The sequence below is a fragment of the Asparagus officinalis genome, chromosome 7 (assembly GCF_001876935.1).
Source record: "Asparagus officinalis chromosome 7, Aspof.V1, whole genome shotgun sequence".
NCBI lineage: Eukaryota > Viridiplantae > Streptophyta > Magnoliopsida > Asparagales > Asparagaceae > Asparagus > Asparagus officinalis.
The window spans coordinates 51352672-51374768 of record NC_033800.1 but is presented as its reverse complement, the minus strand read 5'-3'; the positions used below and the strand labels follow the sequence as shown (position 1 = coordinate 51374768).

General features: G+C 36.9%; 1 protein-coding gene across 3 annotated transcripts; it reads left to right on the top strand.

Moving 5' to 3' along the window:
* LOC109848129 (xylose isomerase-like) lies at nt 14884–22078 on the top strand. 3 transcript variants are annotated; one of them, XM_020417477.1, is made up of 21 exons: nt 14884–14949; nt 15737–15817; nt 15905–16009; nt 16104–16178; nt 16328–16457; nt 16547–16638; nt 16937–16987; nt 17094–17170; nt 17261–17315; nt 17390–17491; nt 17632–17683; nt 19390–19435; nt 19514–19569; nt 20571–20622; nt 20759–20838; nt 20941–21011; nt 21139–21179; nt 21339–21438; nt 21524–21595; nt 21681–21758; nt 21852–22078. In XM_020417477.1, the coding sequence occupies exons 2-21, from the start codon at nt 15764–15766 to the stop codon at nt 21885–21887; spliced, it is 1425 nt and encodes a 474-aa protein (XP_020273066.1). In that variant the 5' UTR covers nt 14884–14949; nt 15737–15763; the 3' UTR covers nt 21888–22078. The 3 variants fall into 3 exon arrangements, with proteins under 3 accessions (XP_020273066.1, XP_020273064.1, XP_020273065.1); XM_020417475.1 differs by having other exon boundaries at nt 14897–15051; XM_020417476.1 differs by lacking the exon at nt 14884–14949 and adding an exon at nt 15486–15593.

Here is a 22097-nt window from a genome sequence, read left to right as displayed (position 1 = left end):
CGCAGGGATAAGATGTCGGGTGAGAACGGATACTTTAGCGGGAGGAAGTGGGGGCGATTAACGGGTCGGATCGAATTTGGAATTCTTTCGGATGCGGATTCATTTGAGCGTTCAGTAAGGGTTTGTTTGGATTGAGGGGAATAAGGGGGAAGGGAAATTAGGGGAACCATTCACCTCCATTCATCTTGTTTGGGAACATTTAGAAGGTGAAGTTATTCATCCTAGTTCTCTTTGGTTCACCCCCTAATAGTATAAAATTTATTACCCCCCAAATTGGGGTGTAACTAAGAGGAAGGGAACTCCATTCCCTTCCCTTCCCTTCTCTCACCTAGTTTCCCTTAACTTCCCTTCACCCCTTACAAATCCAAACAGGCTCTAAAAAAAACGAGGGGCCATCGCAGAGCTTTGGAATGAAAGCAACAATAGAAATTTCAATTATTTGAGCCCTACTTTCTCTCAAGTATATCAAAGATGCATTTCTAATATCATATGATGGTGCATCAATATCTCAGGAGTGGATAAAGGCAGAGTAGAGAGATCGATGCAACGGCTGGTTTATGGTCGAAAACTTTCAGATGATGATGGTACTGTTATGCCTTCTACTTTTGTGTGGCAGGAGGAGGACTCCGTGTTTGGGATGGTGACTTAGTTCTCGAGCTTCACGATTTTAGAGGACAGAGGTTGTTATTTGTTTAGCCTAGAAAGCTTTTGTTATTTTCGCCACAATGTAGCTCCTGTTTTTTTTTGGACAAATTTTCAAAACAAACTCTTTTGCAAATTTATTCCCAAAAAACAACTCATTTCTCTCTTATTTGTAAAAACCGACCTGGTTTCAGCCTCAGCGTTGAAACCATGTCGGTTTTTACAAAAAAAAGTTCCGAAACCTCACGGGAGTTGAACTCCCGTGAAGTTCAGCAGCTTAATTAAAAGCTGCCAACTTCACGGGAGTTCAACTCCCGTGAAGTTTCAGAACTTTTTTTTTTATAAAAACCGACTTGGTTTCAACGCTGAAGCTAAAACCAGGTCGGTTTTTACAAATAAGAGAGAAATGGGTTGTTTTTTAGGAATAAAATTGCATGAGGGATTGTTTTGAAAATTTATCCTTTTTTTTTATAGATTTTGATCGTGCCCCCTCCCCCTCCCCTCTTTTTTACTTTGCTATGATTCACTTTGTTTTGGGCAAAATGGCCAGATTGATATATTTTCTAGGGGCTTGGTGACAAGTTGGTATATTTTTTTAAAGTTTTGTCAGATTGGTATAAATTTTCAACTCCGGCGCCATATAGGCCTTAAGTTTGGCCGGAGTTACTGTTCCGACCAAATTTGATGGGATTTTTTGTAAAAAACCCCTCATCAAATACAATTTGGCCGGAGTTACTGTTCCGACCAAATTTGATGGGATTTTTTGTAAAAAACCCCTCATCAAATACAATTTTCTGTTCCTAACCCCCTCCTCCTCCTCATCTTCTTCAACCGGCGGAGGATGCGGTGAGGAAACAGTATACAGGGATGGTGACGATGCTGGATGTGCTTGTAAGAACCCAAACCAACAAATCAAGAGAAGGAAGAGGGAGAGGAGGATGCGCCAGAACTGAAACAGAGCAGGAGGAAGATGAGGAGAAGAGGAACATGCGCCTGGCTCCGCGATCATGCGCCAGAACTGAAACAGAGCAGGAGGAAGATGAGGAGAAGAGGAACATGCGCCTGGCTCCGCGATCAGAGGGTTCGAGCTCTCGTGGCCCACAAGCGCTGGCTAGTGGAGGTGCCCTACACAGCCACCCTCTCCCACACAATCAACATCCTCGTCTCCAACAACATCGTCACTGTGCCCGTTGCCGCTCCACTCAGCCACTGGATCGGCGCCGGTGGGTCGATGATACTGGAGTCCGACCGGGGCAGGATTTGGAGAAGAAGATGTCAATGCCGGTGTGGGAGGTGATTGGGCACTCTCCCGAAGGGCTCAACTTGTGGACTCTGCATTATTGTCGGACAAGGAAGCGTTGCTGGTGGGGGATTGACCCTTGACTGATGGGGGTTTGCGGAAGCCAAGAGGATTGTTTCGGCAGAAGCTGTGGACATATTTGGAGGTACATCAGTATGCGGGAGAAGAATGGGAGTTGATTGAGCGGCAAGACCCTGAGTAACAACGGAATAGGTCTCTTTGGCATTTCGTCGAACGGATTGTGAGCGATCTTGCAAGGCAGGATTCGGGCCTGAAGCTTGGGTCTGGTTGGTGTCCAAAGAGATTTTGGAGCATTCAACATTTGTGTGACCCTGCATGTGGCAACCTATACACAATTTGGGCACTCTCTCATAAACAATTGCTTGTTTAAAACCTTCAAACAAATCAACCCAAAATGAACTGCGGTCCAACCAGACCAAATCTCATCATCGTCGTCAGAAAAGAACGTATGCCACCACAACCTCTTCTTTCGGCGGGAGGTTCTGTCTTTGGCACTTGGAACCAAGCGGAGAACACGTCGCCTCCCCTCAGAAGCGGAAGAGATGCCCACCATGCAGGACCATAAAAGTGATGCTGCTACTCATTAAGAAGATGAGTGAGGGCCCACATATTCCTTTCTTTCAAGCTGCTGCAACTCCGGTCTCCACTGGTCCTAATGACGACGACGGCGACGATTTTAGCAATGCTGCAACTAGAAGCACTCTTAGAAGCACTCTAAGTGTTCCCCATTGGCGGTTGCCGTTGAAGTGTCATTGCCAGTGTTCCGCACCCAGCAGTTACTTAAGATGCGGACTACTTGATTGATTGCTCTCTAGCTAAATGTAGGATTTTGCTCGCACAATGAGCCGCCAAAACAAAACAAAAAGGCCTGAACCAGAAAACCTCAACTCTGCCCCCAAATCTCTGGTTTCGCACAATGAGGACGGGGATTGTGGAGCTCGGCAGGAAGAGAGCAGATGAAGGTTGGCCATGAGCGGGGCACTGTGACGGCGGCGATGCCGGCGTCGCCACTGTAGAAAAAAGAGGGGGACATGAGGAGGAGGGAGAGGGGGGTTAGGAGCATGAAATTGTATTTGATGAGGGTTTTTTTGCAAAAAATCCCATCAAATTTGGTCGGAACAGTAACTCCGGCCAAATTTAAGGCCTATATGGCGCCGGAGTCGAAAATTTATACCAATCTGACAAAACTAAAAGAAAATATACCAACATGTCACCAAGCCTCTAGAAAATATACCAATCTGGCCATTTTGCCCTTTGTTTTGTTAAAAATCTTATTAATAGAACATGGGGAGCGGTTGCTCATCGTTTCACTCAAATAAAAAACAAGAAAAGAGGGTTGCCATCTGCCTTTAGGAGGTCCGACATGGCAGATTTACATAGCAAATGAATTGTAGAGATGATAACTAGGGTATGAAGGGAAATGGACTACTCTGTCAGCATGATTGGTCTGCGCTCACAAACAAACATGTTAAAGGAGTCATACTAGGAACCCGGAGAAAGCCTCTCCGAAATATGTTTGGTAGAGTGTTTTTGGAAGAAAGGTGAGGTTACGTGAGGTGAGGTGAGATGAGAGAAAGTGAAATTTAAACAAGAAGTTGTAGAGACTGAAAAATCCCACGATTTTGAGGGACAAATTAGGTCAGATGAGAGAAAATAAAAATTAAACTAAAGTCATATACATGTTCTCGCTCCTCCTCCAACTTAACAATAAACACAAAAATTATATTCTTTCTTGCACCTCATTACATCTCATCTCATCTCACATTATCTTTCCTCCTACTTTCTACCAAACCACGTCTTAAGTATTATATTCGTACCATTTTTTTCTTTGGGATAGCGAATTTATTTGGTAATTGACAAGGGTGTGATGGGAGAAGGCATGACCCTGCCCTTTATGACTACAGAAAAGATGTATTTTCTTTATTGTAATGACGATGATGTGAGGGCGGTCATCCAGCAGATGTTATTTGTCTTGTCAAAATGTACAACATTCAGTGAGTTAATCGAGATGAAGGCACCACTTAGGCAAGTACCGGCAGACTCTAGGCCTAGAGATTCTATAGGTCCTTTGCGTTAACATTGCAGATAACAATGTAATTTGGGCTGGACTCTTTCTGAATTACACTGTCGAGTTAAAAAGGTTCAAGAGTCTAAATTGAATTTGGATTGAAAAAATATGATCTAACTTGACATGGCATTGGATTAAATCTTGGTATTTATAATCAACCTTGAATCTAAACCGAACACCTGTCATCCCCCGATCTAACTCACTCGTACCAGCACACTTAGAAGTTTTTGATGTACTTTCAATCTTTATTTATCATTTTTTTCTCTATAAATTTCATTAATAATTTTTTTTAAATTGTCATTGTAAGGTTCTTATCACAACAGAAAATCCGAAAATCTGAAATCCCCCATACTTATGATCTCGAGGGTGAATAGATAGGGATAATATTAAAATCTCAAAAATCTGAAATCCCCTATACTTCTCTAATATCCACCGTCCATTTCAACCCCTAAAATAATGGGCGGTGGATTTCACTTGCTATATAAGGGCCTGTTTGTTTGCACGAAAATAGTAAAGAAATAACTGAAGTAGAGGAAGTTTCTCCTACTTCAAGCAAAAAATTATGTTTGTTTCTTCGAAAAGACTACTTCAGCTACTTCCATAAATGCAGATGTGGCGTCTAGATGGCACTCCTACTTCCTAGATTTTTTCCATCCTTGAAAACTCAGAAGTAGAGGGGAAGTGGAGAAAAAGTAGGATCCACTTAAATTAGATATTTACCAAGGGTAGATAATCTTAAATGATGTATCCAATTTCTATCCAAACAAACAATAAATAAAAGAAGATGATGAAGTGCTATTTCCGCTACTTCTAAAAATATATGAAACAAACAAAATAAATATTATTTCTGCTACTTTCTACTTCATAATTGAGGAAGTTAAATCTTCGATCCACTTCTTATTTCTAATAGTTACGTCCATCCAAACGGGCCCTAAGTACAGCTTCTTCACTTCCTCCTTTAAAAAAGATTTCTTTCGCTTCATTTTGGAACTTTTTAATTTTTTTTTATTCATTTGGAGTTCTCATTGAGCTCTCCTGGTAATTTATCAGTGATCCTTCAATTTTTCTTACCTTATGGTGAATTGTTTGTTGTTTTTTAGGCGACTTGATCTCCATGATTTTGGTTTTGAGAGAATAGTGAGCTCTATAGTGGTGTTAATTTTTTTTTAATCTTTATTATTTTTTAGGTTTTATCTTGTTTTTTTATTACCGTTTTCTGTTTCATTTCACTTGATTTGTGTAATGAATTGAGAAAAGAAGAAAATTGATTTTGTGTCCTTTGAAAAAGGACTTTTTTCCTTATAATAATTGGACGAAAATGAAGAAAGCCTTCATCTGTTAACCTTTAGATGGATTATTTGGATTGCTGATATGATAAACTGATTTTTTTTCTTATTTGTAGTGTTTTTTTTTAAATTAATAAACTCCATGATCTTTTTATTATTAAAAATTTTCCCAGTTTTCTTTCAAGCTCGTGGAAAAAAGGTTTTTTTTTTCCTTTCTTAAAAGTAATAGAAAAAAGTTGAAGAAGCCTTCACCTTTTGCCCTTTTCTTTATTCTATGGATTCTGTGCAGTGTTTTTTTTTTTTAATTTATAAGGTTTTATCTTCTGTGTAGTGTTTTTTAATTTAGGGATTCTTAACAGCCATGTAGTTGATAGTCTCAACAAATATGCAGTACTCATGTACTTATAGAAAGGTTAGTACGTACATGAAGCAAATTAGTACCCAAAGCAATTGACGCGTATATGTGGTTAATTTCTGAAAGTTTATGAGCCAACAACCAAGTTCATCCAAAAGTTATTAGGAACAACTTAACAATTGACAAATTTCGTAGCCTAAATGAAATAATTCTAGGTCACGAATTCCTCTAGTAGAGGGGGGGTGCACAAATTCATGAAAGTCAGTCTTTTGGGTTGTCCAATTCTTAATATTAGTCTTTCTACTTAGAGACTGGTTGAATACTGTGTTAGCTTACACCTATATATCCGTTCAAACCCAAACAATGGAAAAAAATTCACTGGACTACAAACTGGGGGAAGATTATACAATATTAGACTTGTGGCTATTAATCATGAGCTCATGCTTAGTGAATTTTAGTCTTGATTTTGGTTCACCTATTCGTGATTAAGTATTATCCAACCATATATAGTTAATAATTTAGATGGTAAGCGTAACAAAGCGTAATCTCAAACACTTCAAAAATTTGCAAGGTTAAATGTAAAATATTGAGATTTGGATGTACCAATTTTGAATGTGAAGGATTAAGGGATTTAATTAAATATGAAAGCTTTAGGGACTAATTTTAAATGTGAAAGAATTTAGGAATTAAGGTGTGTATGATAATTCTCTAAAACTGGACCAGGCAATAAATATAAAATTGAGGGTGTGTTTGGCAACCTTGTAAAATTAGGCCAAGATTGGACCTGACATAATTTTAAGTGGTTTCTTGCTTGGCAAATGAGAGGGCTAGAGCTTGCCCAATTTTTTCTAGCCCCAAATTGGCCACTAAACCAGTTATCTTTTAGACTAAGAGGGGTTGGTCCAAAGAAAATTAGTTTAGCTCAAAACTGGGCCAACACTAATCTTTGCTAATGCACTTGGCCTCAAGAATCGCCATCACACTGGTAGTATCTACTTTTGTTACATTGAAAGTCATTTTAATTCTCTAGTAAAGTGAAATATTTTTTTTTCTGTATGGAATTTAATTTAGCTGGACAACCAAGACTCTTTGCTAATGCACTTCATAAAACTTCATATTTTTGATGCAGTGGCTTGTCGAGTATAATGCAGCATTAGCATCTATTTGCTTCATGATTCTGCTTGGATTTGTTGATGTTGTTCTCGATATTCCATGGAGAGTGTATGCCCTTCATCATTTTTACTATTTTTCTGTCCAATTTAACAGATTGGCTAAGTTTGCTCTGAGAAGTTGGTATGATATTGCTCCAAATTAAACTGGTAGATTGATTAAAGATTAAAAAAATTATGAAAGATAGAAAACTGGTGTTGCCATCATTTGCAGCACTACTCCCCTTGTTGATGGCATATGCTGGACATACTACTATCATCATACCAAAGCCTCTAATTCAATACATCAGGGTAGTTGTTCTTGATTTAGGTAAGCTTATAGTTTTCTAATCTTGCTTCCTTCCCAGTGGAATTATAGATGTAACTTGATGCCACTGCTATTACGTTATATTTGACATTCCATTTAGTCGGCTATATATTGATTTGATAAAAGTAATTTCTTAAAAAATTATCTTTTGGAACCATCATCTTCCTAGTTTTTGTCATTTTAATTGAACAACACATTTTTATCTGTATTTTTTTTAGCACTTTTTGGTGATGAATCCGCTACAAAACTTATTTGGATGTTATTGCCCTCATTAAAGGAAATAGACTATATTTTCCTTTGTGCATCCGCATGTAATTCATGGATGGAGAGAGAGCACAATCATTTTGCAGCATATATTGTGCTAACATCAATACTGAGATTCTGTAGGTACTAAATGAAAATTCTTTTGGGTTGTCCAATGAGCTAAGTATCTACCTTATGGAAATTATAGAGAATAAGGCTCTAACACCAGGCATGAAAGTCAGTTTTTTCAAGCAGCTGGAATGTCCATGATGAAAGTCTAATATGGGCATATCTGTTGATCAAAACGGAGGTCACATTGTTGTAAAATTGGATGATTTAATTAATTCATCTTTGTAAAATATGAAAGTACTATATTTGTATGTGTGCTATCTGTTGACTTTATTATGAGGCCATGCTCCTTTGTTTATAGCAATATTCTTGTATGTTGGTGTAGGATGCTCCCTCAGGTATTGATCCTTGGACCTGTATCTGTTCTCCCCCTTGATACTGTGTCAAATTTCTCATGGTAAATAGAAAAATACTTCTAGGACTCATGAAAGTTATTTTCATACTTTTGGTGTTAATGTAAAACCAAAAAGGATATAGGTCAGTAACTGTAATAAAAATATGTCTTTTGATGCTCGTCACTGCTGTAGATATTGAACATGAAGGCAACATCAACTAGGAGAGGCAAAAATGGAGCCCGAGTTTACTTTTTAGGGAAGAGAGTTATTGGATAGCAGGTTCCTAATGTGTTTCCTAATTTGTTTTGGTAACAAGTTATTGAGATTCCTAATCTATTTTGGTAACATGATTCCAAATCTATTTTGGTAACAGGTTATTAGGATTCCTAATCTGTTTTGCTTTTTATTTCAGAATTCCTAGTATGCTTATGATTTTAGGATTTCTATATATATGGAACAGTTGGAAGAGAGAATTGAGAAGAAAATTAGGGATATTTGGAGCACAGCAAAAAAGTATTTTTTGAGCTATTGGTTAGGGTTTTGTTTGGAGAGAATTAGAGATTTATTGGTGAGATTAATTGGTGAGTTTGAGTATTTTGTAATCTTAGTTTGTACTCTTCTTCTCTATTAGTGGAAAACTTTATCCCCTCCTTGCCCCGTGGACGTAGGCAACTTGCCGAACCACGTTAAAATTGGTTGCTTGTGTTTGTGACATTGACTTGGTTTTTTGGCCTTCTCTCGACGTTCGTTTGATTTGATTTCTCGTAGCATGTTGTTTTGGTTGTTTGGCTTCCGCAGCGCTCAACAAGTGGTATCAGAGCACAACAAGTGGTATCAGAGGTCGGGCTATGCTTGGGTTATTTGGAGGAGTAGGTCGTTTTGGAGGCTCGCCTAGGGCTTCAATTGGTGATAAAGGTGAGATTTTTTTGGTAAAGACTCTATCTTTTTTAGTTTTGGATCTATTCTTTATTTGTTTCACATTTGTTTTGGTGCTTTGAGAAAGATGGTCGGGAAAGAAGGAGTTGTGGAGGGTACTTTCGGCGTGAAGACCGTCCAAAGTTTGAATATACACTCTATGAAGATAGATGTTGAGAAGTTTAATGGCACAAATAATTTTGGTCTTTGGAGATATGAAGTCTTGGATGCGCTCAATGCACAACATTTGGAAGATACTTTGGAGTTAGAGGAGAAACCGGATGACATTGAGGAGAATGTTTGGAAAAAAATGAATAGAACGGCGTGTGGTGTGATTAGATCTTGTTTGACTCAAGATTTAAAATATGATGTGATCAATGAGACTTCGGCTAAGAAGATTTGGGAGATACTAGAGGGCAAGTATTTAACCAAGAGTGTAGAGAACCGCTTGCATTTGAAGAGTAGGTTTTATCGCTTCCAATTGAAGAAGGAGATCTCCATTGGTGATCACATGAACCACTACACGAAACTTCTTGCGGATTTGGCGAATGTAGATGTGATGATTGAAGATGAGGACAATGCGTTGTTGTTGTTAAGTTTCTTACCTGATGAGGAATATGAGACCTTCGTTCTTACTCTTACTAATGAGAAGGCATCTCTTTCTTATAGTGAGGTCACTGCTACACTTGTGAATTATCAGCTTCGAAAGAAGGATAATAAGACTTCAGTTGAGCCGGTAGCGAAGGCATTGATCGCAAGAGCAAAGAGTCCAAACCGTAGTAGGAGGTTATAGTATAGAGGGGCACATCTTAGAGTTCGTAGGAATCAGTGTGCCTTTTGTAAAGAGGATGGATATTGGAAAGCCGAATACCCAAAGTTGGTTGATCGAGCCGAGAAGAATAAGGGAAAAGCTATTCAAGCTTCAGAGGTGAATGTTGTCAAGGTTAGTGGTAATAATTCAGATTCGGATTCTTTGGGCTACTCGTTATCTGCACTATCATCAGTTTGTGTTACCGACTTTACAGAGTGGATGTTGGATTCGGGTGCTTCTTACCATATTTACCCTAGGAGGGATTGGTTCTCCAGCTTTTAGGAGTTGGAAAGAGGGGAGGTCGTGCTCATGGATAATGATCATGAATGTCTTATTGATGGTATCGGTACCATTAGGATTAGGATGAGTGACGGAGTGATTCGGGAGTTGGTTAGAGTGAGTTTCGTTCCTCAATTAAAGAAGAACATTATTTCACTTAGAGTTTTGGAGGCAGCAGACTATAGGGTAACCTTGGTTGATTCACGTTTAAAGGTCACATTGGGGTCCATGATTGTGATGAAGGGCGTCAGGAAGAATAATTTGTATTATTTGATTGGGAGCATTGTGTTTGATAAAGAGCTGTCACTTCTTTGGATTTGGCTAGACTGTGGCAATTGTTGATGCTAGGTTATTTAATTGATTATGTCGTGCATGGTTTGTTGAGGAGTGGTTTGACCTACAGATTGAAGTCCTTTGAGCACATTCGTATGAGCAAGAAGATCAAGGTGGAATTTGGCACTTTCATCCATCGATCGAAGGGTCTTTTAGGTGGTGTTTAGTCAGACATTTAGGGGCTTTCCAAGGAGGCATCATTGGAAAGTAATCGGTATTTGGTTTCCGCAGTTAGTGATTGTTCTAGACATTGGTGGGTTGCAACTAGATCCCGTTGGTGTAAAGTTCTAGAAGTCAATAACAATTGAAAGAAGTGTATTGACAGAAATGTAACCCGTCGTTCTAGCTTTGGTAGGGGTTCTTTCTTGCATTTGTGCCGAGCTCATGGCAGTTTGAGACACTTTATTGTTATGGAGACATTGGGGTGACGAGATGAGATAACAGTTTTGATGGGTCGTTCCTTATTGGAGGGGGATCGACGTTGATTGTCGAGCATTGGTTTTGATTTTGGAGCTTCGACATATTTGGGTCATCTTGGTCATAGGTTGCCAACTACTGCGTGTGGAAATTTTGGATCTGCTGGAGCTGCTTCAGATTTTTGGTTGTGTCGGATATTTGGTTGTCCAACATTTAGTCACATCGAGGATGTGAGATTTGATCCGATTGCACATTTGGGATTCAGAGGTTCGTTTGATTATCAGTTAGGAGCTTCTAATTTTGTTCTGAGCAGGTATGTCACATTTGACTCTCGGCAAGTGGAGAGTATTAATCAGATCATTGGGATATCACAGCAGGTGGAGGGTGATGTTACTTCACATTGGGTGGATATTACTCCACATACTCCAGATCATACTGTATCGTTTGGGATTCTAGCTGATATGACACAGTTTGGAGATCATTTGGATTTGGATGCAGATGATGAGTTGGTTTTGGATTCGAGAGCAGCTGGTGGACATGTTTTGGATACGGCCATTGGTTCACCTCAGGTGGAGGTGTTTGATTTGTTTCAGTTTAGAGCCATTGGGAGCACTATCAGTTGCAGATCCATTGGTGATATTGGTGAAGAGTTGTAAACTTTTCTATTTGATTGAGGGTCTTTGAAGGCAGTTTGGGTGAACTACGTGAAGGTTTAATTCCTTGGGCAAGAGGATATGTAGGCAATCATTTATGATGCAGCCGGTTTGGTGAGTTGATACCGACATTTGGAGTTTGTTCGCATTCTCGTTTGAGTTCTCGACTTATTGTGGATTGAGTCCATTGTCGTGGATTTGTTCCACTTCGTACTGGACGCAACAAGTGAGATATTTGGTTGGTATTGGTGTCGGCTTAGTTTTGGGAAAACTTCGCCGATGTGGAGAATTGTTGGATAGCAGGTTCCTAATATATTTCCTAATTTGTTTTGGTAACGGGTTATTGAGATTCCTAATATGTTTTGGTAACATGATTTCAAATCTGTTTTGGTAACAGGTTATTAGGATTCCTACTTTGTTTTGTTTTTTGTTTTAGAATTCCTAGTATGTTTATGATTTTAGGATTTCTATATATATAGAATAATTGGAAGAAAGAATTGAGAAGAAAATTGAGGATATTTGAAGCATAGGAAAAAAGTATTTTCTGACCTATTGGTTAGGTTTTGTTTGGAGAGAATTAGAAATTTGTTGGTGAGATTAATTAATGAGTTTGAGTGATTTGTAATCTCAGTTTGTACTCGTCTTCTCTATTAGTGGAAAACCCTATCCCCTTCTTGTCCTGTGAACGTAGGCAACTTGCCGAACCACGTTAAAATTGGTTGTTTGTGTTTGTGGCATTGATTTGATTCGTTTGAACTTGCCGAACCACGTTAAAATTGGTTGTTTGTGTTTGTGGCATTGATTTGATTCGTTTGGCCTTCTCTCGACGTTCGTTTGATTTGATTTCTCGTAGTTTGTGTTTGTGGCATTGATTTGATTCGTTTGGCCTTCTCTCGACGTTCGTTTGATTTGATTTCTCGTATCACGTTGGTTTGGTTGTTTGGCTTCCGCAGCGCTAGTTAGATGGTCAGAAAACAGTGATTTTAAGAATTGGACTTTCAAGTGACATTAATTTTTCTTTGTCTGAAAACTTTTCGATCAAGTCATTCTCCACAAGGCTCTGCAGTACTTTTCATCCTTTTTGTAAAGTCATCTTTAAAACAAATCATTTGTCTGCCTAAAAAACCCAAGTTTCTGATTGATCTGTAGCATTTTCATGATATTAATTGTGTATTTCATTTTATTTTATCTGATAGATTTGCCTCTCCTGAGACGAGAATGTTCATGATACATATGTGCGCTATTGTAAGTAGCCATTTTATTTCTCGTACCAAGTTTTGACTTACCCATTTCCCAAACTTCAATTTATGTAGCCATTTTACTTGTGCGCCTATGTGTGCTATTGTATGTGACATAGCTAGGGGTGCATTCAGTCCGGATACGGCTCGGATATAATGCTTATCATATTCATATCCGTTTACTCATCTCAGATACGGATACAGATACAGATATGCATCGGTAAAAAAAATTATAACCATATCCGCTAAAATCGGGTACGGTTACGGATATACATGCGGATATATAAGCGGATATGCATGCAGATACAAAACAAATATGAGAAACTGGATAGTATTGAGAAAAACATAGTTCATGTGATACAAAAGAGTTTGTTAATATGTCCATTATAATTGAAAAGTTAAGATTAGACATCTTGATCATCAAAATTAACCACAAATCCATAATTTAAGAATCGAAACTATCGTAAGAGTATGACTAATATGTATTCGGATATTTCGGATACGGATACGGATATTACACTACAAAACTATATCTGTAACCATATCCTATCAGTTATAGATTTGAGTAACCATATTCGTATCCTAACGAATACGGTTACGGATATTTTCTCGGATACAGATACGGTTTAACACCCCTAGACATAGCCATAATGCAGTAATTTTTTTTATGATAGTTCATAAAACTTTTCCAACTACAACATATCTTTCTTTTCTCCTTTGGGTTATTTGCACTTGACTACCTCACAATGCACTTCATTTTTAACTTTGATACCCCAAAGTTCGTTTGCGCAAAATATACCCTAAATTCTCCCTCATGTTTAACTTATGATGCCACAAAGTTTCCTTTTGCCCAAAAAATACCAAGTTCAACAAAATTTAAACTTTAATGAAAATTTAACAAAAATTTAAAGCTTGTGAAATATATCAAAGTTAAATTTTGTTGAAGTTTGAGATATTTATCATATTTTACAGGCAAATGAAAAGTTTGTCGTATCATGGTTAAATTTGTTGAACTTTGGGGTATTTTCTAGTGGGGGAAAAAGCTTTGGGCACGGTTAAATTTGTTGAACTTTGGGGTATTTTCTAGTGGGGAAAAAAGCTTTGGGTATCAAAGTTAAAAGGGTTATAAAGATATTAGTCCCTCAACTTCTATAATTCCATATTAGTCCCTCAAACCTATGAACTTGCTCATTAGTTCCTCAAACCCTAGGGGTCTTGCAATTTGGTTCCTCAATGACTAAAATACCCCTTCGTTATGATTTGTCTCTTAAAACACATCTTATTCGCAAAGGGTTATTTGCACTTCGGTACTCTAAAATTTACCCCTTTTCAAATTTAATACCTTAATTTTTTGACACTTTGATACCCTAAAGATAAGTTTACATATTTTTTGACTTTGATGCCTTGAAGTTTTTTTTCTGACACTTCTGTTACGACAAAGTTTATGCTTCTTTAACTTTGATATCCCAAAGGTTTGTTTTCGGTACTTTGACAACAAAGTTTCTGGTATCAAAGTTAAGAAATGTGGAATCTTTATGGTATGAAAGTTAAAAATAGTGTGTACTTTGGGGTGTCAAAACGTTAAAAAGAAGTTTGGGTTACAAAGTTAAGAAAGGTGTAAACATTTGGGAGATCAAAGTTAAAATGAGGTGAACTTGGGGGTATTTAATTGCAAAGAATCCCTTGTTTTCTACACTTGTAACATGGGAATAGTACAACACACTGTCCTTCCTTAAATTTCTCCACTTACTGTTTGTTTATAATGTTTCCAATAGGACCGTACTGTTTGGCTCGTGCTTTAACGCGCGAGCCAACTCGCACAGAAAGGACTCTGTGCGAGTTGGCTCGCGCGTTAAAGCGCGAGCCAAACAGCATTTTTGTTTCCAATAACATGACCAGTTTCTTTGTTTTCTATTGATCTTTTAGAGACTACTTTGTAAAAAGAAATGGCTGCGAATGGAGAAGTGCCGCCAAGGGGCAGTGCAGCTGCCGCTACAATCTCTCTCTCTCTAGAAATTGAAATCTCCATGACTTTGATGTCAATTTAATGATTTTGCTAATTTCCTGTTTCGTTTGTATTCGCGCTCTAGGGTCTCGAGTAACTTCTGTGATTGTTTGCGCTAGGATTTTTACGTGCGATTATTTTTATTTTGGAGGGATTAGGATTGTTTGCGTTAGGATGTGAATGCAAATAAATGAAAACAGCATACACATTACAACATGGGCCCCACACTTTGTACACTCTAATGGGTGTAGACTCAAGAGGGTGCATCAATTTTACACGCTACTTTTACCCGATTCTCACACGGAGCACTGACTCATCGTTCTGATCTTGAGGGTGAATGGATAGGGGTAATATTAAAATCTCAACAGAAAATCCGAAATCCCCCGTACTTCTCCAATATCCACCGTCTAAATATTGGGCGGTGGATTTCACTTGCGATATAAGTACAGCTTCTTCACTCCCTCCTTTAAAAAGATTTCTTTCGCTTCGTTTTGGAAGTTTTTAATTTTTTTTTATTCATTTCGAGTTCTCATCGAGCTCTCCTGGTAATTTATCAGTGATCCTTCAATTTTTCTTATTTTATGGTGAATTGTTTGTTGTTTTTTAGGCGACTTGATCTCCATGATTTTGGTTTTGAGAGAATAGTAAGCTCTGTAGTTGTGTTAATTTTTTTTTTAATCTTTCTTACTTTTTAGGTTTTATCTAGTTCTTTTATTATTGTATTCTGATTCATTTCATTTGATTTGTGTAATGAACTGACAAAATAAGAAAATTGATTTCGAGTGTTTTGAAAAATGACTTTTTCCCCCTTAAAATAATTGGATGAAAGCGAAGAAAGCCTTCATCTGTTAACCTTTAGCTGTATTATTTGGATTGCTGATATGATTAACTGATTTTTTATTATTTGCAGTGTTATTTTTAATTTAATAAACTCCATGATCTCTCTATTATTAACCCAGTTTTTTCCTTTGTTCATCATTGTTAGGGCTCTCATGGTTTTGTTACTGTTCCCATTTCATTTCGATTAATTTATTAAGTGAAGTAAGAAAAGAAGAAAGTTGATCTTTCACGCTCCGTGGAAGAAAAGGTTTTTTTTTTCCCTTTCTTAGAAGTAATAGAAAAAAGTTGAAGAAGCCTTCACCTTTTGCCCTTTTCTTGATTCTTATGGATTCTGTGCGGTGTTTTTTTAATTATAACTAACTTTTCTTCTGTTTTTATTCTTCTGTGCAGTGTTTGTTTATATACATAAGCTCTAGCATGAGGTCTTGGGGCGGTTTCCTCTTTCTACTGTTCCTAAATTTAGGGTTTTCTGTAAGCTATTCTGTGTTTTATAACTCTATCAAAATTTCCATTTTTTATATGAACAGGTTAGGTTTATCCTTTATAATCTGTTTTCAGATTGCATCGGACGCACAATCATGTCCAGCTAACCTTGAGGCCAAGTGTGATGGCGATTCTTGGGAAGGTGAATTCTTTCCTGAAATTCCGAAAATCAAGTATGAGGTGAGAATTTTAAGGTATTTTCCCATATTAGTTTGGAGCTCAAATAAGATTATATTTTGAGATCACTAGTTATATTTGCGTGTTTATGTATTAGGGTCTGAAAAGCACGAACCCACTTTCATATAAGTGGTATAATGCAGATGAGGAGATCCTTGGAAAGAAAATGAAGGTTTGTTTCTTTAATTGATAGTGATGAATGACTTATACTTATCTAGAGATCCTTGGAAAGAAAATGAAGGTTTGTTTCTTTAATTGATAGTGATGAATGACTTATACTTATCTAGAATGATTATAAAATGGTAATTATTATGGTTTTAGGATTGGCTGAGGTTCAGTGTTGCCTTTTGGCATACATTCCGCGGCACTGGAGCTGACCCATTCGGTGCTCCCACAAAGCAATGGCCATGGGAGGATGGTACAAATTCAGTGGCAATGGCCAAAAGAAGAAGTAAGATTGAACTTAATTAGAGAAATAATTATTTTATTATTTTTGGCTTTGCTGGTTTACTAATTGTGTTAACCGTATTATCTATGTAGTGAGAGCAAACTTTGAGTTCATTGACAAGTTGGGAGTTGATACGTGGTGTTTTCATGATAGAGATATTGCCCCTGATGGTAAAACAATTGCTGTAAGTCGTCACTTCATTCTTTTCCTTTGATGTGTAAAGATATTTACTAATATGTTCCTTATGCTGATTGTTAATGCCTGAACTTGTTTTATAAACTAGCAATATGTAATAGATGTACAACTTAGGGGTCTAGCCTAAGAGACTTGAAGTTTATTTGTGAAAACTCTCCAATTAGCAATCTTGTTATGATCTTTTCAATTTCCTCCATTTGTTTTAAATGATTTTCCCAAAATAATTTCATTGACATGATTCATATTTGTCTATTATCACATAAGTACATGTTTTGTTTATATTTCAGGAGTCAAATGCAAATTTGGACGAAGTAGTTGAACTTGCAAAGGAACTTCAGGTAGTGATTTTGCTCTGAATATCATGTTGTAACTCTATTGTATTTACTGAATTGTTGTGGAGTTTGTTTATCTTATCCATGTTATATACTTTTTAATAATTATCAGGGGACTAGGATCAAACCACTTTGGGGGACAGCCCAGTTGTTCATGCATCCTCGCTACATGCATGGTGCTGCTACTAGGTCTTTCCTATTCTTAATCTCATGTTAGAAAATATTGGACATTCTTACACCTATATTCTTTGCTAATGAATGTGTCACTTGCTATTGCAGCTCTGAAGTAGGAGTATATGCTTATGCTGCAGCCCAGGTCAAAAAAGCCATGGAGGTTGGTCACCAGTCTCTTTGTAAATGTGATTTTAATTTCAGTCGTGCTTATGCTGTAATTTCTCTTTCCAATAGGTTACACACTATCTTGGAGGAGAGAACTTTGTTTTCTGGGGTGGTCGAGAAGGGTACCAAACTCTGTTGAACACGGATATGCAAAGAGAACTTGATCACTTGGTATGAACATAATATTGCCTTCTGGTGTTATGTGCATGAAGTATTTTGCTTCTTTTAGTCATTTGAGTATATGGATATATATAGTTCATGGATAGCACATCTGAATATTGTCTACTAATATGCAATTGGTTCCCTAACAGGCTAGATTTCTTCAAGCAGCGGTTGAGCATAAAAAGAAGATTGGATTCAATGGTACACATTTCATGTTCCTTGTTACCTGACATGCATGTGCAAAAAATCTGAGTGATTAAGGATTTGTAGACTCTCCACTTCTTTTTGGTGGTGTTGAGGATCTAATTACTATATGAAAGGACTTAATTTTAGTAAATAATGTATGAAGTTAGTGTTTTCTGGAAGGGGCATAATATACAGATTTTAAACTTTTTTTTGAATATATATTTGCAATTTTTTAAGTATCAGACATCAATGGACACAAATTCCATGTTTAAGACATTATTATTTTCTCACATATGGAGGTAATTAAGCAAGAGCATCATCTCCCGAGGAAAGACTAAGAAAGAAGACAACTGTATGTGAAAATCAATTTGGTTTCATACTCGAGTGGTTATCTATGAAACCTATACATATTTTGAGATGGTTGATGGAGAGATATAGAGAGAAGGGAAAGGATCTACATATGATTTTCATAAATCCAGAAAAAAGTTATGATAGAGTGCCTAGAGAGGTAATGTGAGGGGTTTTAGAAAAAAACATGTATGTGGTATATATATTGATATGATTAAATATATGTATGACAAGAGTAACAATTAGAATAAGAATTAATGAATGAGAGCCTGAACCATTTTCTGTTGTCATAGGTTTACACAAAGGGTCAATTTTAAGTCCTTATCTTTTTGCATTAGCTATTGACAAACTTACTAGGCACATTCAGGATGAAATCTCATAGTGTATGTTATTTGCAGATAATATAGTGCTAGTTGATAAAACTAGAAGAGTTATAATTTCTAAAGTAGAAAGGTGGAGATAAGCTCTTGAATCTAAAAGTTTTAGAATTAGTAGAACAAAAATAGAATATATTGAGTGTACTTTTAGTAATACTAAGAAAAGAAAAGAAAAGAGCCTTAGTACATATTAATGGACAATAAAATCTAAAAGTAATCATTTTCGCTATTTAGGATCAATCATTCGACGTGATGGTGAGATTGAGGATGATGATGTTCATCAAATCAAATCGGGATGGTTGAAATGGAGGAGTGTTTTAGGAGTTATGTGATCATAGGATATCAATGAAAACTAAAGGAAAAATTCTATAGGACGGTTACAAGACTAACAATGCTTTACGGATTAGAGTGCTGGACAATTAAAAAACATGTGTAAAAGATGAGTGTAGTAGAAATGAGAATGTTGCGATGATCTTGTAGGTATACACTAAAAGATGGGATAATCAATGAGTACATCCGTAATAAATTAGAGGTTGCTCCTATTGAGGATAAAATAAGAGATCAAATGAGAGAGAATCGACTGAAATAGTTTGGTCGTGTACAACGGAGACCTCTTTGTGCACTGGTTAGGAAAAGTGATAGTATTGTAGTTAATGGGGCTAGGAGATCTAGAGGTATATATAAAAGAACTTGGTTGGAAGCATTTAAGAAGGATATGATATTGTTTAACTTAACGGAGGAGATGTCTTGTAATTAAATGGAATGGAAGAATACTTTTCATATAGCCAGAATACTTTTCATATAGCCAACCCTGAACATTTGGGATAAAGGCTTTGATGTGTTGTTGTTGCATCATCTCCTGAGGAAATTTTGATGGCTTACTTTAATTTCTCCTTGTGTTTTGTCATGCAGCATAAGTCACTATGCCCTTTGTTATTTTTCTTGGAATTTCAACTGGTTTAACTTTAATCATGTTACTGTTTGCTTGTTCTTCAGGTACTTTACTGATTGAACCCAAACCACAAGAACCTACAAAGCACCAGTATGTATCGCAGGAAGTAAAATCTTCTAATAATTATTCTTGCTAGTTCTGTTATTTTTATTAACTCCTTTTTAACAGATATGACTGGGATGCTGCGACATCATTCGCTTTCTTGCAAAAGTATGACCTTGTAGGTAAGTCTCAGAGCATTTGCTTTTACTCTTTTTCTTCTACATTTTATGCATGCCTAGACTCTACAAATTTACACAAGCACAGAGTCATTTATTTTAGTCGTCAGTCGTATTTGTACCCATGAATTCAAGTGTCATGAAAAAGTATAATTTGTTAGGACTCGTGACTTGTGACAAGCATACTTAAAGGCATGTCAATATAGAGAGGAACATTTATCTCTATTTAGGAGATGGTTGAACTTTGAAGGCCTAAAGGGTGCAAAAATAAAGGAGAAGGGCACAAAGACAATCTTCCCTCCCAAAAAAACCATAATAGCTCTCAAAGATTTCTAGCACCTGTCTATCATCCGAGTATATTCTATTGTTTCTATCTTTCTTAACATATGATTAGCCCAAATATCATTGTTTATTTCTTTCTATGTAATGAAAATCCTTCAATCCAAATCGGCTATAGATGAATCAGCCTTCCTTTCTCTGTTCAGCTTGTTATGTTCTGTTTCTTAAAACACATTACATTTTAAATATACTTGTTTCTTTTGTAAGTAATCTTATTCAGAATGCATTAGATGAAACTCCACATTCTTTTAATGCGAACTTCATGTACTTTTTCATGTAATAGATGGGAACTTCAAATTCATTTATCCTAATAATCATTGGGATAGTTTGTCTGTGTCAAGAGTGATTATGTTCCCGTAAAGTCACTAAAGCCTAATGGTAAAGTTTTCTGCTATTCTGCAAGAGGTTTGGGGTTTCACTAATTGATATTATGATGTGTGTCACACATGCTCTTGGCATTGCATTGCTTGTAATTGGATTGTGATCCATTATGTGGAGAGGTACCTTCTAAGTACTATAATGTGGGTAGCCAGTTTCAAATCATGAAAGGACAGCTGAATTATTTACACTGCTTATGTTATCGTCTGTCTTGCAGCCTTTAGTGTGTAGTCCTGATTGCTTTTGTTGATATCTGTCCCAGCAAATCAATGTATTTTTTCTTGTTGCAGGAGAATTCAAACTGAATATTGAGTGTAACCATGCTACTCTATCCGGTCACAGGTATGCCCTTAGTTGCATTAAATTTTTTTCTTTAAGTTGTCATATGGTATAAAGGTTTTAATATGGAGTATCTATTATAATGTTTCTCCAAGGTTTTTGCCTAGTTGTTTACAATATACCTATATGATTATTACAGTTGCTATCATGAGCTTGAAACTGCTAGAATAAATGGATTACTTGGAAACATTGATGCGAACACTGGGGACCCTCAGATTGGTATTGTTTTCAACACAAAGCTATTAATCATTCGTGTACTCTGATGTCCATGTTGTCATACAGAATAACTGTGGTTTTGTGTTATAATTTGACTTTGCACAGGTTGGGATACAGATCAATTCCTTACAGACGTAGGAGAGGCCACTTTAGTCATGTTAAGCGTGATTAAGAATGTATATTTCTCTCAACTTTCACCAAAGTTTTTTGATATAAGAATAATTCCATAAAATAACCAAATCTGAACTCATTAACATAATTGATTTAACTGGTTGACCCTTTATTTAATTTCTTCGTTCGCAGGATGGACTTGCGCCTGGTGGATTCAACTTCGACGCAAAATTGTAAGAGCTCTCTACCGAAATCTTATTTCAAATCAATTATAAATTCTGAAACCCAACTTGTTAACAAAAGTTTTAGGGCTACTGGAGTTTCTTTTTTCCCCCTATGTGCCATATTACTGAAATCTAAGCAATTGCTGTTTTATCCTTTTGATCGAACAGGAGGAGAGAGAGTACCGACGTTGAGGATATCTTCCTTGCTCACATCTCTGGGATGGACACCTTGGCTCGTGGGCTCAGAAATGCTGCCAAGCTGATTGAAGTAATAGATTAGAAATTAAGCGAAATATACATTTTAACTCTCTTTGGTTGTTGACATGTTTCTTTTTCCCCTTTCTTGATTCTAGGCTGGTTCTCTTGAAGAGCTTCTTCGAAAACGCTATCAGAGCTTTGACTCCGAGATCGGAGCTTTGATCGAGGTAATTCCTGTTGTTTACATCTCTTTCTCTGTTTATATGCAAATAAATTCAATGAAATTCTTAAGGGGTATGTTCATGTATATAGGCTGGGAAAGCTGATTTTGCTACACTTGAGAAGAAGGCCATGGAATGGGGAGAACCATCCGTTGCCTCTGGGAAGCAGGTATGAAAAGAGTCGTTATCATTTTCATTAATTTGTTAAAGTACATTCAAATGGGTGTTAAATGAAATGGAAATCTTTTCTTTTTTGATGCAGGAACTTGCTGAGATGATATTCCAGTCTGCTTTGTAAAGATTGAACGAAGCTGGAAGCAGTGTACTTTCAGTTTTAGAGGAGTGGGACATAAGTAGAGGGGCTTCAGCTAAATTAACGTGTCACGTTTGACCAATAAATGTACATCTTGTTGAAAACAATTTCATTGGATCTCCAATATCAATGAGCCCCATTGGAAGTAAATGAGAAGCCTTCTCTCTTCTGTACTACGATATGATTCTATGTTTT